Below are 15,984 nucleotides of genomic sequence, written 5' to 3' on the forward strand. Positions count from 1 at the left end.
CCACCACAGCAACCGTCGCTGTCCTCACGCAAAGGGCTTGGCGGAATGTCTCTGCCTTACAGGCCCTGCAAAACTATAAAAGATCCCGTAGGGCCCTGATGTGCTGAATTGGATTTTTGATCCTTTTTGTGCAGTTGCATTGATACTGTGTGAATGAAATTGTTGCTTGTAACGGATGAACCTTGCCTAATTGTAAGACACATACTGAATATTTTGGTATAAGTGTTGGCGTTATTACAGAATTTTAAAAAAATTTGTTCTGAGCCTCCAGATGGGGCCTGGAGATCTCCCGGAATTACAGCGGATCTCCAGGCTACAGAGATGAGTTCTCCAGGAGAACATTGCTGTTTTGAAGGGTAAACTCGATGGAATTATACCCCATTGTAGTCCCTCCTCTCCCCAAATCCCATGCACTCCATGACTCCACCCCTTCCCAAATCTCCAGTAATTTTCCATCCCAAGAATGGCAGCCCCATGTTGCCTTAAGGAACCAACTCTGAATTTATTTTGAGAGTGCAGACAAATGGGGGCAAGGCAGGTTCTTGAGAGTCTTGCCGAAGCCAGATGCTCACCCTTGAGTTTGGGGGTTTTCCCTCCTGGCTGAATATCTCACCTACCTAACGGCCCCTGGCAACGCAGAGCCTTTTCTCTAGCAAGGTTTAATGTGGTACGATCTGCAATACTTCTTAGAAAATTCCATAAAACTCCTTATGTTAACAGATTGTGCACTTGCACGCAACCAGAGATAGAAACTGTAGAACACGTGATCCTAATTTGTACTTTTTATTCTGACCTGCATCCCATACTCATTTTATTCTGGCCCATACTCATGAACCCCCAGTTTCAGTGAGCAAACCAGAAAGCCAAACAAAAGTAAAATTGCCTTGTTGTTGACTCGGAACCAACTGGTAATTGAAACAGCTGCAAAATGTTTGTATCTAGCATCTAGGAGGTGCTCAGTATGTTTGCAAATCGCCAATTGATTGATGGGCCGTTTCAGAGGTGGCCAAACTGTGGTTCTTTCGTACATATTGAGTGGCTCTCAAAGCCCCTACTACCCTGTTGGCTGGTTTGGAGAAGGCATTTCTCTCTTTAAATCACCTTGCCAAGTCAAGCCAGCTGGCAGCTTGGAGAAAGCATTTAAAGTTAAACTTGCTTTCTTTCCACCTTCCCCCGCCGATCTATTTGCCTGTCTGTCTGCCAGCCTTCCTGTCTTGTGGCTCTCAAACATCTGATGTTCATGTCTTGTGGCTCTCAAACGTCTGATGTTTATTCTGTGTGGCTCTTACATTAAGCAAGCTTGTCCACCCTGAACTAGTCACTGGTTCCTTGTCAGGTTGGATATTATGCCAATAAAGGTTAGTTGGACTTGAACTTGAAATGGGGACAAGGAAGGCAGAAAGGAAATAAAGTGCATTCATCACCGGTACAATTCTGGTTATCAGCATGGAATATATTTTGTCCCACCATTGCAACCTAATGGAGAGCTGTCACCTGTGTGTGTGTGTTTTTTTTCTTTCTTTTCCCAAACCGTCCCTCCGTGCCCGTCCTCAGGGAGCCTTCCCAGCTCGTCTCAAAAAGGTCTTCATTGTCGGCGCCCCGATGTGGTTCCGAGTCCCTTATTCCATTATCAGCTTGCTGCTGAAAGAAAAGCTCCGAGAACGGGTGAGTGGAAGGCGCTCGGCTTTGCAGTGTCTCATTGCCCTCCCTCCCAAGTACGGGCCTGCGTTCACTCCTCTGCTTGTTGGAAAGCGTGGGCTGATGTTCTGTAGTTCTGCTGAAATGGTTCATGTTGATGTTCTCAGTGAGTCTCAAAATCCTATGTGAAGCGAGTGCCTTCTTTCAAACACTCCCTGGAATTCTTTGCGTGGACAGGGAGGGGCTGTGGCTCAGTGGAAGAGCTTCTGACTGGCATGTGGAAGGGCCCAGGTTCAGTCCCCGACATCTCCAGTTAAAAGGACCAGACAGTAGATGATGGGGAAGATCTCAGAGGCTCAGTGGCAGAGAATTCTCTTGGCATGCAGAAGGTCCCCGGTTCAATCCCCAGCATCTCCAGTGAAAAGGATCAGGTGGGAGGAGATGGAAAAGACCTTCATCTGCTTGAGAACCTGGAGAGCTGCTGCCAGTCTGAGCAGACAATACTGACTTGGATGGACCAAGGGTCTGCTTCAGTGTTAGGCAGGTTCCATGAGTTCATGGCAGACAAGAATCCTGTATCCACAAAATACACTTGGTTCTGCTTCCCACATGCTTGGATTATCCAGAAGTTAATACACCAGTTTGGGGAATTCAGAAAGCTTGTAACCTCTTTGTGCTTGTGTAAAGTTTCATCATATGGCCACATGAGCAAGGCAAGCGAGAAGCAGAGGTGGATGGCCATTGCCTTCCTCTGCAGAGCCTTCCTTGGTGATCTCCCTTCCCAAATACCAACCCTGCTTAACTTCTGAATTATGGTGACCCCAGCAAGGGGCTTTCAAAGCAAGTGAGAAGCAGAGGTGGTCTGCCATTGCCTTCCTCTGTAGAGCCTTCCTTGGTGGTCTCCCTTCCAAGTACCAACCCTGCTTAGCTTCCAACTTACGGTGACCCCAGCAAGGGTCTTTCAAGGCAAGGGAGAAGCAGAGGTGGTTTCCCATCACCTTCCTCTGCAGAGCCTTCCTTGGTGGTCTCCCTTCCAAGTTCTGACCCTGCCTAACTTCTGAGATCTGAAAAGGCTGGATTATACCACGCTGCCTTCCCTCCCTGTAACTGACTTTGCACACTGTCGATTTCTCCAGCATGGCCATTTTTCCATGACTTGACTTGCCACTTTCATTCTGAGATTCCCACCGTCTTCCCTACGCGACCTTGGCCCGAGCGATCCTGTGTTCAAATTCGTTTCCCTATCCCCAAGTCTCTTTGTACAAGTTCAGCTTTCCCTACGCTTGTTTGACATCTCTCTCGCTTTCATTGTGGCCCCTCCTCAGGTTCAGATGGTGAAGATGTCTGAGCTGAAGCAACACCTCCCTCAAGAATGTCTCCCCGAGTACCTGGGCGGGTCCCTCAAACTGGACCCTCTCAGCTTGAACTGCCGGTTCCTCCCGCAGCAGAACGGTCACCCAGACCCTCTGGACGAGCTGATTCTGGTGTCATTGGCCACCCCTCGTGACAATGGCTCAGTGCACGTGCCCGGGCCAAAGGCCTTGACGGTCCAGGAACTGCTGGAGCATGTGACCCAGAAGCAGAAACGGGGCATCTATGAAGAATATGAGGGCATCCGGCGCAGGAGCCCAGCCGGCACGTTCGTCTGCTCCTTGTAAGTGACCTTAAGAAGGACCCTGCCACTTTGGGCCAAAGGGTCATCTAGTCCAGCATCCTGTTTCCCACAGTGGATATCCCCAAAGACCCACATCCAGGGGCATAAAGCCCCCTTCCAGGTGGCGCCTCCCATAAACTGGCCTTCATAGGTAGACTGTGTCTGAACATGGTTTCATTCATTCCTCATGGCAAAATGGCCATAAATCGACTTTTCCTCTGGGAATTCGCCTTGTGCTTCTTTAGGCGGAGAGTGATTAAAATATGGAATTTGTTCCCTGGGGATAAAAGGAAGTACTTCTTCACCCAAAAGGTGATTGACATGTGGAATTCACTGCCACAGGAGGTGGTGGCGGCTACAAGCATAGCCAGCTTCAAGATGGGATTGGATAAATATATGGAGCAGAGGTCCATCAGTAGCTATTAGCCACAGTGTGTGTATGTGTGTATATATATATATAGGCCACTGTGTGATACAGAGTGTTGGACTGGATGGGCCATTGGCCTGATCTAACATGGCTTCTCTTATGTTATTATGTGACACAGAGTGTTGGCCTGGATGAGCCATTGGCCTCTCTTATGTTTTTATGTTCTAAACTTTAATAATAATAATAAAGAGCAGGGCTTCACATTGTCCTTTTGCAGGCAAGATTCGCCTTCCTGAAAATCTTGCCTTTCATTTAAAAAAGGGACAGCCTCGAGTCTCTTGTTCTTACGATAGCTATCATAAGAGATGTTTGAAAGTACATGAATAATGCTTGGTGAAATCTCTGGGGCTTAAAAGTGTTGGTTAAATTTATCCGTTACGTTTTTATCACACGCTTGTTCAAAGGAGTTCAGTATACGTGTCTTTCCCCCTTTCTTCCATCTATCCTTTCCACAAGCTTATAGAGTAGATTTCACTGAGAACGTGTGTGGCTGGAACAAAGTCATCCCAGCAAGGTGGGAATTCGAACCTGATTCTCCCCGTCTTGCTCTGATGCTTCAACCCCTGGATCCGCACTGGGTCTCTGCACAAGATTCCCGGCGGTCAAATATGAAGCATCGTCCATATCAGGGCTTTTGTAGCAGGAACTCCTTTGCATATTAGGCCACTCCCCCAGGGCTTTTTGTGGCAGGAACTCCTTTGCATATCCCCTGATGTAGCCAATCCTCCAGGAGCTTCCAGTAGGCCCTGTACTAAGAGCCCTGTAAGATCATGGCAGATTGGCTGCATCAGGGGTGTGTGGCCTAATATGCAAGGGGTTCCTGCTACAGAAAAGGCCCTGGGGTGTGGCCTAATATGCAAAGGAGTTCCTGCTATTCCTCACAACCAGACTACATAACAACAGAGCCAACATTGCGGGAAGATGGCCCTTTTTTGTTGTTGTAAGTTTGTAGAATTTCCACAGGCTTAAAAATTCAGATTTTTGTTTTTCCTGCCACTTCATCGGGATTTCCTCGGCCCTGAGTCCAGGGAAGAACCACCCCTCACACACACACACACACACACACACACACACACACACACACACGTTTTCCAAACCAGTTTCCTCCCAGCGCAAGAGCAGTCCTGCTCACATCCTGTACCGGTTTCTCCGCTGTTGCAGAGCGCCCTGTAACCAAGAGAAGAACAGATACGGAGACGTGCCCTGCCTTGACCAAACCAGGGTGAAGTTGACCAAACAATTCAGCTACCCAGAGGTAAGCCAGTATCCAACCCTGGACTGTGCATTGTTTTGCCTTATCCCAAATCCAAAAACTGGTCCATCTAGCCCAAACTGTGGCTCAGGAATCACATGTGGCTCTTTCACACATATTGTGCTGCTCTTGAAGCCCCCACCACCCTGTTGGCCAGCTTGGAGAAGGCATTTCTCTCTTTAAATCAGTTCTCCAAATCGATAATGCATTTAAGATTAAAGTTGCTTTCTTTCCATCTTTCCCTCCCCCCCCCCATCTATTTCCTTCCTTCCTTCCTGACTTGCGACTCTCAAATATTTGACATTTATTCCAAGTGGCTCTTACGTTAAGGAAGTTTGGCCACCCTGATCTAGCCCATTGTTGTTGTTTTTAATCCTGTACAACAGCCCTGTAAGGTGGACCCAGCAGAGAAATAGTGACTAACCCGAGGTACCCTAGTGAGCGTTCACCTTGATGGGGACTTGAGGGGGTATCTGTTTTAGTAGATTTTTATCCCACCTTTCCTCCTAGGATCTCAGGAGTAGCCTGTGCTGTTCTCGTTTTACCCCGACAACAACCCTTTGGGGTAGGCTCAGTTGAGAGAGTACGACTTCCCAGTAATCTTCCATGGCAGAATGGGGATTTGAATCCAGGTTTCCCAGATCCTAGTGTGACACACTGACTGCTACACCACACTGGGTCTTTGCACACCAGCCATTTTTGAGCACTGCATACTGTTGGTCTCCCTTCTGATGGGACACCCGCTCACAGACCACACATTTTTGGCTGAGTTTTAAAACTTCCTGTCTTTGGCAAACCAGAATTGTCAGAAAGGAGGGGAGGGGAGCTGGCTGCCTTAGCAGACTTCCACCCTTTCCGATACGTAGTCACGTAACAAACATGGTACATGTTCTCGCCAGTTTGGTGTAGTGGTTAAGTGCGCGGACTCTTATCTGGGAGAACTGGGTTTGATTCCCCACTCCTCCACTTGCACCTGCTGGAATGGCCTTGGGTCAGCCAGAGCTCTCTTATCTGGGAGAACCGGGTTTGATTCCCCACTCCTCCACTGGCAGCTGTTGGAATGGCCTTGGGTCAGCCAGAGCTCTAAGTGTGCAGACTCTTATCTTGGAGAACCGGGTTGGATTCCCCACTCCTCCACTTGCAGCTGCTGGAATGGCCTTGGGTCAGCCAGAGCTCTAAGTGTGCAGACTCTTATCTGGGAGAACCGGGTTGGATTCCCCACTCCTCCACTTGCAGCTGTTGGAATGGCCTTGGGTCAGCCAGAGCTCTAAGTGTGCAGACTCTTATCTGGGAGAACCGGGTGTGATTCCCCACTCCTCCACTTGCAGCTGCTGGAATGGCCTTGGGTCAGCCAGAGCTCTAAGTGTGCAGACTCTTATCTGGGAGAACCGGGTTTGATTCCCCACTCCTCCACTGGCAGCTGTTGGAATGGCCTTGGGTCAGCCAGAGCTCTAAGTGTGCAGACTCTTATCTGGGAGAACCAGGTTGGATTCCCCGCTCCTCCACTTGCAGCTGCTGGAATGGCCTTGGGTCAGCCATAGCCCTGGCAGAGGTTGTCCTTGAAAGGGCAGCTGCTGTAAGAGCTCTCTCAGCCCCACCCACCTCACAGGGTGTCTGTTGTGGGGGGGTGGGAAGGTAAAGGAGATTGTGAACCGCTCTGAGATTCAGAGTATAGGGCAGGATATAAATCCAGTATCTTCTCTGCCATCAGCAAGTTAAGTTGTATTCCTCTGTCTCCCCAGCTGACGGATTACATCAATGCCAGCTTCATGGACGGCTACAAGCAGAGAAATGCTTACATCGGCACTCAAGGTGAGTGTGCCACAAATCCAGGAAGGAAGCTGGCTTTTTTCTGCCGGGCTTGGTGTTAAGACAGTCAGGCTTGGCCACAGTTTTTTTAAAACCTGGAGGTGCCCAGGCCTGAATCCAGGATGTTTTCATATGTGAAGCTGTTTGCTTGCCACTGTCCTGGGGACACGGAGCTGTGACTCAGTGGTGGAGCATCTGCTTGGTACATAGAAGGTCCCAGCTTCAATCTTTGGCATCTCCAGTTAAAAGGCCCAGGCAGGAAGTGATAGGAAAGACCTCATCCTGAGATCCCAGAGACCCACTATCAGTCTGAGTAGACCTAACAACATCAGAAGAGCCCTGCTGGATCAGACCAGTGGTCCATCTAGTCCAGCATCCTGCTTCACACAGTGACGTGGAGGGCCAACAACAGGGCATAGAGGCTGAGGCCTTCAGAAGAGCCCTGCTGGATCAGACCAGTGGTCCATCTAGTCCAGCATCCTGCTTCACACAGTGACCTGGAGGGCCAACAACAGGGCATAGAGGCTGAGGCCTTCAGAAGAGCCCTGCTGGATCAGACCAGTAGTCTATCTAGTCCAGCATCCTGCATCACACAGTGGCCAGCCAGTTCCTCTGGAGGGCCAACAACAGGGCACAGAGGCTGAGGCCTTCCCCTGAGAAGAATATCAGAAGAGCCCTGCTGGATCAGGCCAGTGGTCCATCCAGTCCAGCATCCTGTCTCACACAGTGGCCAACTGGTTCCTTTGAAGGGCCAGCAACAATGCATAGAGGCTGAGGCCTTCATAAGAACATCAAAAGGGCCCTGCTGGATGAGACCAGTGGTCCATCCTGTCTCTCACAGGGGCCAACCAGTTCCTCTGGAGGGCCTTTCCCTGATGTTTCCTCCTGGCATTGGGATTCAGAGGATGAGTGCCTCTGAATGTGGAGGTTCTCCTTAGTCACCATGGCTAGTGTACCTACCGATAGATCCATTCTCTAGGAACCTGTCTAATCCCCTTTTAAAGCTGTCTGTTCCCATGACCATCGCTACATCCTCTGAGAGTGAATTCCACATTTTAATCATTCGTTGTGTAAGGAAGTACGCCAGGAGGACATGAGGGGGTGGAAAACAGCTCAGTGAAGAAAGCATTGCCTACTAAATCCATGGGAAGGGCATCTGCCTTGTTGGAAGAGACACAATTTTGTGTTTCGTGTGGTGGTTTGCCTTCTCTCGCAAAGACTGGATCCAGACTGATAAGGATTTCTCCTTTGCCTTCCTCTAATGCATGTTGTTTCTCTACAGGACCACTAGAAAACACCTATGGCGACTTCTGGCGCATGGTGTGGGAGCAGAACGTGCTGGTCATCGTCATGACGACCAGGTAAGTATGTGCGAACAGGTTCATGTGAGAGAGGATGTCACAGGCTGGACCTTGGACCTTCCTTGAATCCAAAGAATGGAGATTCTCTCCCAGGATAACAGTGTTGTGTCCCTTTCTTTCTCTTTATTTATGGCTCCCTCTCAAGGAGCTCATGGCAACGTGTGTCGTTTTTCCTTCCCCTTCTTTAGCCTCACAACAACTTTGCAGGGTAGGCCAGGCTAAAAGATAAGTGAGCGGGCTCAAGGTTTTGCTGTGTCATTCCACTAGGCTTATAACCTGATGCTTGAGCACAGACAAGAGTATTTCCAGTAAACTATGGGACTCTTTTGTTATGGAGAGGTTGTCCGAACAAATCTAATTGTTAGAATCACCAAATTTTCCCTCTAATTTTGTGAAACAGTAGTTCCCGGTCTTAGAATTTTTAACCAACAACGGCAAAATGAAGAAGATTCCATCTAGTATGTGCTATAGTTTGTTAGCGTACTTTTGAGACAATCACAACTATTTTGTGGGTTTATTTCGGTAATACAGTGGAGGGTGAATATTTTTGTATTTTATTTTTATTTCTTGCAGGTGTCATGTAATGTTGTACATGAATAAGTCAATTTACTGAGACCTTTTTTCCTTTTCGAGTTTACATCCTTGTTATGTTGGTCGCTATTTTAATAATTTAATTAAGAATTAATTGATTAAAAGAGTGTTTCCAGACCAAATTGTCAAAAAGTCCCATGCAGAAGAGTGTCAGATGTTGGAGGGAGGGAGGGAGCGAAAGAAGGAAGGAAGTCAAATAGATGGGGGGCATGGAAGAAGGGAGAGAGAGGTGAAAAGAAAGCAACTTCAAAGAAAAGAAAGGTATTCTCCAAGCTGCCAGCTGCATTGGCTTGGAGAAGTGATTTAAAGAGAGAAATGCCTTCTCCATGCAAGCCGATGGGGGAGGAGGGAAGGTTTGAGAGCCACACAATATGTGTGAAAGAGCCACATGTGGGTCCCAAGCCAGTTTGGCCACTCCTGCCCTAAAGTCTCACTTACAGAACCAGCTATTTTGTCCATAGCAGGCAGGCACATTGTCACAGCCTCCAATTATTCTTGGGCGGCATCTAGGGGACGACATGCACACTGACTGCCACCTGTTAGCAGTTACGCGCCAAGGAGTTGTTCCGCAAGCTCTGTTTCTGCTGACACTGTGGTGGTGGGAAAACTATCCTTTGCCCTGCCCAGAGGTGGAATTCTAGCAGGAACTCCTTTGCATATTAGGCCACGCTCCCCTGATGTAGCCAATCCTCCAAGAGCTTACAAAGCTCTTTTTTTGTAAGTTCCTGGAGGACTGGCCACATCAGGGGTGCGTGGCCTAATATGCAAAGGACCTCCTGCTAGAATTCCACCACAGGCCCTGCCGTTCATCCACTTAAAGGTTCCGATGCTTACTCAAGGCCTCTTCTCATGTGGGATTGGTGAATAAGTTATGCTCCCGCTCTTGCGTTACAGGATCGAAGAAGGTGGCCGAAGGAAATGCGGTCAGTACTGGCCGCTGGAGAAGGACTTTCAGGTCTGCTATGGAATCTTGACAGTCACTAACCTTGGGATGGAGAACCTCAACCATTACAAAAAAACGGTTCTGGAGATCTACAACTGCGAGGTACACCGTGGTGTATGCGCGGGAGGGGTTCTGCCAGCCCTGCTGCCTGAAGGCTGAAAGACAGAAAGGGGTTTGCTGTGGAGAAAAGGTCCAGAAACAAGGCCTTTTTTTTTTTTAGCAGGAACACAGTTCTGGCTGGCTTGGCATCGGGGGGGGGGGTGGCCTAGTATGCAAATGAGTTCCCGCTGGGCTTTTTTCTACAAAAAAGTCTTGTCCAGAAATAATTATGCAGTTTGAGGAGGTATGTAATGCGAATTAGCCTCATTGTTACCTATCACAGATTTTTGACTTTTCTTGAGTCAGAATTTGGATTGTTTCACCAAGTGTAGAGTAAACTTTCCCAGTACAGGAAATACCTTAGGTATGCAAGGCATACGCTGGTTTTGAGCCAGTTTGGTGTAGTGGTTGAGAATAGCAGTCTCTAATCTGGAGAACAGGGTTTGAGTCCCCACCCTTCCTCCACATGCAGCGGCTGGGTGACCTTGGGTCAGTCACAAGTTCTCTCAGAGCTGTTCTCTCAAGAGCAGTTTTCTCAGGGTTCTTTCAGCCCCACCTACCTCACAGGATGTCTGTTGTGGTGAGAGGTAGGGAAGGTGATTGTAAGGCACTCTGAGACTCCAAGTGAAAGGCAGGGTATAAATCCAACCTGCTCCTTCTCTTCTCCTTCTTCTTCATAGTGGTTAAGTGAGTGGACTCTTATCTGGGAGAACTGGGTTTGATTTCCCACTCCTCCCCTTGCAGCTGCTGGAATGGCCTGGGTCAGCCATAGCTCTCACAGAATTGTCCTTGAAAGGGCAGCTTCTGGGAGAGCTCTCTCAGCCCCACCTACCTCAAAGGGTGTTTATTGTGGGGGTGGGGGGAAGGTAAAGGAGATTATGAGCCAACTCAGAGTGAAGGGTGGGGTATAAATCCAATATCATCATCTTCTCCTCCTCCGTACATGATGAAGGACATCTCAAGGAAAGTCCCCCTGACAATGAATTTGTATTATCCATCTTTAGCACTGCTGTTTCCAGGTCAAGAGCTGCTCCCAGTAGCATGAGTGAGATAAGAGTCGCCCCCCTGTGGGCAAGCAGTGGCAGGACAAGGAAATCACCATGGCTGACTGCAGGTCGCCTCTTTTGCACCCGCAGAGTCGCGAGCGCCGCCTTGTGACCCATTTCCAGTATGTGAGCTGGCCGGACTACGGCGTCCCTTCCTCTGCTGCTACACTCATCGACTTCCTGGGGGCCGTCAAGCAGCAACAGAGAGTGGCAGTCAGCGCCTTGGGACCACGGTACAAAGGTCATCCGGGGGGACCCCCGATCGTAGTCCACTGCAGTGCCGGCATCGGCAGGACAGGTAAATACAAGTCCTGTTCACGCATTATAGGGAACACATATGTAACATCCCACATGTATGTGCATAACTCTACTCGCTGCTGAAACTGGGGACTCCATAAACGTGGAGTTTGTATCCCGCATTCAGCTGCACATGCATTGAATATAACATGAGAGTTACCCAAAATGTGCACTTAAAAACCCCCAAAACAAGTGCATATCAATGTTCCCTCTAAGCTGCAGAGTCTTGTGAGCAAAAATTCTACTTTGTGAGCTGCTGGCATTAAAGTTGTGAGCTACTGCATAAATTAGTGTGCTCTGGGGCCATTTTTCCTGAGCGAAGACAAAAATGTGTGAGCCGTGTGAGGCTAAAAACTCAGCTTAGAGAGAACCCTGGTGCATATTGTACGTGGATTGCACATGCATTCACTGTAACCTGTGAACAGGGCTATGGTGGTAATATGATCTTCAGTTCCTGCTTAAACATATCTTGTTGGTTATTCTGTTTCCCCCAAAAAGAGAGCAGTTCACATAATTCATGTAATTTCCCCCTTTTAGAACATAAGAGAAACCATGTTAATCAGGCACTCTGTACACACAGTGGCCAAAAACCCCAGGTGCCATCAGGAGGTCCATCAGTGAGGCCAGGACACTAGAAGTCCTCACACCGTCGCCCCTCCCAAACACCAAGAATACAGAGCGTCATTGCCCCAGACAGAGAGTTTCAACAATACACTGTGGCTAATAGCCACTGACGGACCTTTGCTCCATATGTTTATCCAATCCCCTTTTGAAGCTGTCTATGCTTGTAGCCGCTGCCACCTCCTGTGGCAGTGAATTCCACGTGTTAATCACCCTTTGAGTGAAGAAGTACTTTTATCCATTCTAACCCGACTGCTTAGCAATATTATTGAGTGCCCATGAGTTTTTATATTGTGAGAAAGGGAGAAAAGGACTTCTTTCTCTACCTTCTCTATCTTCTTTTGAGTTCCCAGGTTAGAGTACTTAATCAGGCATCCGTCCTCAGGTCCATTCAGCAGAGACAAGCTGGCTCAAAACATCCACTGTTTATTTGAAAGAAGCAACTCCAACTTCAGCTAACAACTTCAGCTAACATACAAAACTGGAACTAGAGCTCCACCCAATAGGACCAAACCAAATCACACACATACCAGAGGAGGAACAGACTGTCCCATTACATACAAACATGTACACAATAAGTATACCACGGCTCAGGAGTCTAGCTTGCCTCCATGTGCCCTTTTGGGTAGAAACAGTTGAGCAGAAGTGTTTGGGGAAAGGTAGTTTTCTGTTGCTCTCCAAAGCTTGTGGAGAATTGCTACTGCTTAAAAGTCTGATGCAAGTGAGGGAAAAAATTTTGAGGGTTTACAAAATAAAAACCCTGTAGCACAGAGATGTCAAACTCATTTGTTATGAGGGCTGAATCTGACATGAATGAGACCTTGTTGGGCTGGGCAATGTGTGTCATAACATGTAATGCCAGATAGCAGAGATATAAACTTTATAAAAGACACAGACGAAACCCAAAGATTTTTCTAAACAAAAAAAAAATGATTATAATATTAGCACGCATCGGTCTTTGGGGTGTGTGACGGAACCGGCCCGATTCTGCCTTCAGACCCGGTCCCGTCAGCTCCCTATTGAGTCGCCAACTCCTGGAGGGAGCTATTTCTCCTCCTGCCCCTTGGGCTCGCTGCCACCACCTGCTCAGTCTAGGGGTTCAGATTGAGAGGAACAGGACTCCCAATCTCCCTCTCCAGCCATGAGGCCAGGCCTCAAGGTCCTCTGCCACCCTGTACTTGGGTTTCACAGAGACCTCAGCACTTCTTTGGGGCACCCCTGGAGGACTGGCACCTTATCCAACTGCATGCCTTCCCCCTTGCCCAGGGCCCCCTTTATAAAACAGCGTGGTCTAAAGCGGTTTGGGGATCGATGTGGTACAGAGATTGACTGCCAGCATTTAAAACAGAAAAACTATTTATTTACAAGAGAAAAAGATCGGAAAAGAAAAAACAAAACAAAAACAGTTGCATTTAAAAAATTAGCACAGCACACAGCATAACAAAGAAAAGTTGATTATAAACGCATCCTGCTGGCCCTGATCTAAACATGCCCTGCCCTTTTGGATGACTTACTTTGTCTTACTGCCTGGAGGCCTCATTCTCTTTTGAATAGGCCGCATGCACAGGCAGGAGCTCTCCCACTGGCAACCTCTTCCTTCGAGCTGCAGCTGAGAACTAAAAACTCTTCCTGCTTAACACACATGCAAAGAACAAAAGCACTTCCTGCCTCTCTAGGAGACTTTCCCCCTAGAGTTGTTGGTTTGGCTCTGGAAGGGAGGGGGGGGAGTGAGGGAGGCTACAAAGCCTGCTGAGGGATTTTACTGATCCCTGCCAATGAAGCACCAACACTCTAAGATGGCGTTTCTCCACAGGGTGGCTCAGTGGTAGAGCATCTGCTTGGTAAGCAGAAGGTCCCAGGTTCAGTCCCCGGCATCTCCAACTAAAAAGGGTCCAGGCAAATAGGCGTGGAAAACCTCAGCTTGAGACCCTGGAGAGCTGCTGCCAGTCTGAGTAGACAATACTGACTTTGATGGATCGAGGGTCTGATCAGTATAAGGCAGCCTCATATGTTCATATGTGCTTTCTTTGTATCTCTCCTGTGGGATCCAGGGAAATGGGCAAAGGAGGCTCTGGCTATTTCCTTCCTTCCACGCGGGATCAGGAGGAGGAGGAGCCTCAGCCAATAGAAAGGCTTGGCTCAGTAGCTCTGCTGTGTGATTGAGAGAGTCTGGCAAAGCAAGCTTTGATGCAGAAGGAAGCAAGAGAGAGGGAGAAGGAAGCAGACAGCAGCCAGTTGATGGGGGGCCTGATAGGGACACTCCAGGGGCCTGATTTGGCTCCTTGGCCGCATATTTGACACCCCTGCCGTAGAGTCCACTTTTCAAACCAACCATTTTCTCCAGGGGAACTGATTTCTGTTACCAGGAGTTCAGTTGTAATAGAGGGAGACCTGGAGGCTGTCAGCCCCAATGTTTCTGTAGAGTTATTTCTAGAAATTTGCTTTTCCAGGACCAGAACTGTACACAGTATTCCAAATGAGGCCACACCATTGCTCTATACCAGGGGTGGCCAACTGTGACTCTTTCACACATATCGTGAGGCTCTTAAAGCCCCCATCGCCCCCCTTGGAGAAGGCATTTCTCTCTTTACAGTTAAAATTGCTTTCTTTCTGCCTTTTCCTCCCTCCTCCCTCCCATCTATTTTCCTTCCTTCCTTCCTTCCTTCCTTCCTTGCTTCCTTCCTTCCTTCCTTCCTTCCGGTTCTCAAACATCTGGTGTTCATTTCTTGTGGCTTTCAAACATCTGACATTTGTTCTATGTGGCTCTTATGTTAAGCACGTATGACCACCACTCCTCTATACAGGAGCATTACAATATGGATCAATCACAGATATTGATCGTCATCTTCAAGTACTTGAAGGGCTGTCATCTAGAGGATGGGGTGGAATTGTTTTCTGTGGCCCCGGAAGGTAGGACCAGAACCAGTGGGTTGAAATTAAATCAAAAGAGTTTCCGGCTCAACATTAGGAAGAACTTCCTGACCGTTAGAGCGATTCCTCAGTGGAACAGGCTTCCTCAGGAGATAGTGGCCTCTCCTTCCTTGGAAGTTTTTAAACAGAGGCTAGATGGCCATCTGACAGTGATGAAGAATTTGGGGTAGGTATCTGTGGGTTTCCTGCATTGTGCAGGGGGTTGGACTAGATGACCCTAGAGGTCCCTTCCAACTCTATGATTCTATGAATGTTGACTGTTTTATTCTCAATCCCTTTCCCTAATAATCCCTAACAGAGAGTTTGCCCTTTTTACCACTGCAGCACACTGAGTTACCTGCTATGACCCATTGTTCTGCAGTGTGTGGGGAGGGGGGAGTGTAAACTCTTCCATGATGCTGTCTAAACCCCTTTAATGCCATTCAACCAGTGACTCTTGCTACAGTGGCAACTCTTTTCTCCCGTAGGCACTTTCTGCGCTCTCGATATCTGTCTGTTGCAGCTTCAGGACGTGGGAACGTTGAACGTCCATCAGACGGTGGTGCGGATGAGAACCCAACGAGCCTTTAGCATCCAAACCCCCGAGCAGTACTATTTTTGCTACATGGCTATCCTGGAGCACGCACAGAGAGAAAACCTGCTGCCCTCCTCTCCGGCCAGGGTGGGCAAAGAGAAGAGCTAATGCGGAGGAAGCAGAATGCCCGCTGATGAAGCAGAGACCAATCCACCGTCACCGTCCGTTCCTCCTTCTTGCCTCCCTGTCCGCCAATCCAGATTCATCAGCGTCTCCACATTTACGTCGCCGGTGACCTTGACGGAAACTGAGTTCTCTGCCATGGAGGCTCTCGAGAACCTTCCCGTTGACTCGCTGGCTAGACCGAGTCGCAGCCGGTAAGCCGCGTTCATCCAGACGATCAGCCTCGACTTGAACTGTGCCTTATTCAACAATAACCATACAAGCCCCAACTTGCTGTCGGAGGCAAGCGGGCAGAAAAAACACACGACTCCTTGCCTTGGGGAAGGGGCATCTTTTCGGGACCATTGGAAACAGGGCAGATTCAGTTCCTGCCTCCCCCCGCCCCAAACGCTGGAGGGAATACTTCCAGTTCTGTCCGAAGCCAGGATAGAAGAAAGCCCCAACCTTCAGTCTTACCAACGCTAAGTCCATGTGTCTGTTTGTCTGTCTGTATATAATATACACTCTTTATGCCAGGGTGTAACTGGCATTCATGTTATAGAGATAGATGCCGTTGCTTCTAGCTAACCCCTGTGGTTCCATAGCGTTATACCACCTTGACTTCTGGAACCAGCGGCG

At 48.5% G+C, this 15,984-nt stretch overlaps 1 protein-coding gene across 1 annotated transcript in view; it reads left to right on the plus strand.

Annotated features, from left to right (window-relative positions):
- Positions 1-15,466, plus strand: part of PTPN9 (protein tyrosine phosphatase non-receptor type 9) — a 59,253-nt gene extending 43,787 nt beyond the window's left edge. The window contains exons 6-13 of the mRNA XM_060260194.1: positions 1,555-1,665; positions 2,964-3,292; positions 4,881-4,974; positions 6,714-6,783; positions 8,063-8,141; positions 9,627-9,777; positions 10,911-11,118; positions 15,137-15,466. Of these exons, the coding sequence (XP_060116177.1) occupies positions 1,555-1,665; positions 2,964-3,292; positions 4,881-4,974; positions 6,714-6,783; positions 8,063-8,141; positions 9,627-9,777; positions 10,911-11,118; positions 15,137-15,351 (1,257 nt within the window). The 3' untranslated portion in view covers positions 15,352-15,466. The remainder of the gene's footprint in view (positions 1-1,554; positions 1,666-2,963; positions 3,293-4,880; positions 4,975-6,713; positions 6,784-8,062; positions 8,142-9,626; positions 9,778-10,910; positions 11,119-15,136) is intronic.
- Positions 15,467-15,984: the final 518 nt, after the last annotated feature.

This window comes from Heteronotia binoei, chromosome 19 (genome assembly GCF_032191835.1).
Source record: "Heteronotia binoei isolate CCM8104 ecotype False Entrance Well chromosome 19, APGP_CSIRO_Hbin_v1, whole genome shotgun sequence".
In the NCBI taxonomy this organism is placed as follows: domain Eukaryota; kingdom Metazoa; phylum Chordata; class Lepidosauria; order Squamata; family Gekkonidae; genus Heteronotia; species Heteronotia binoei.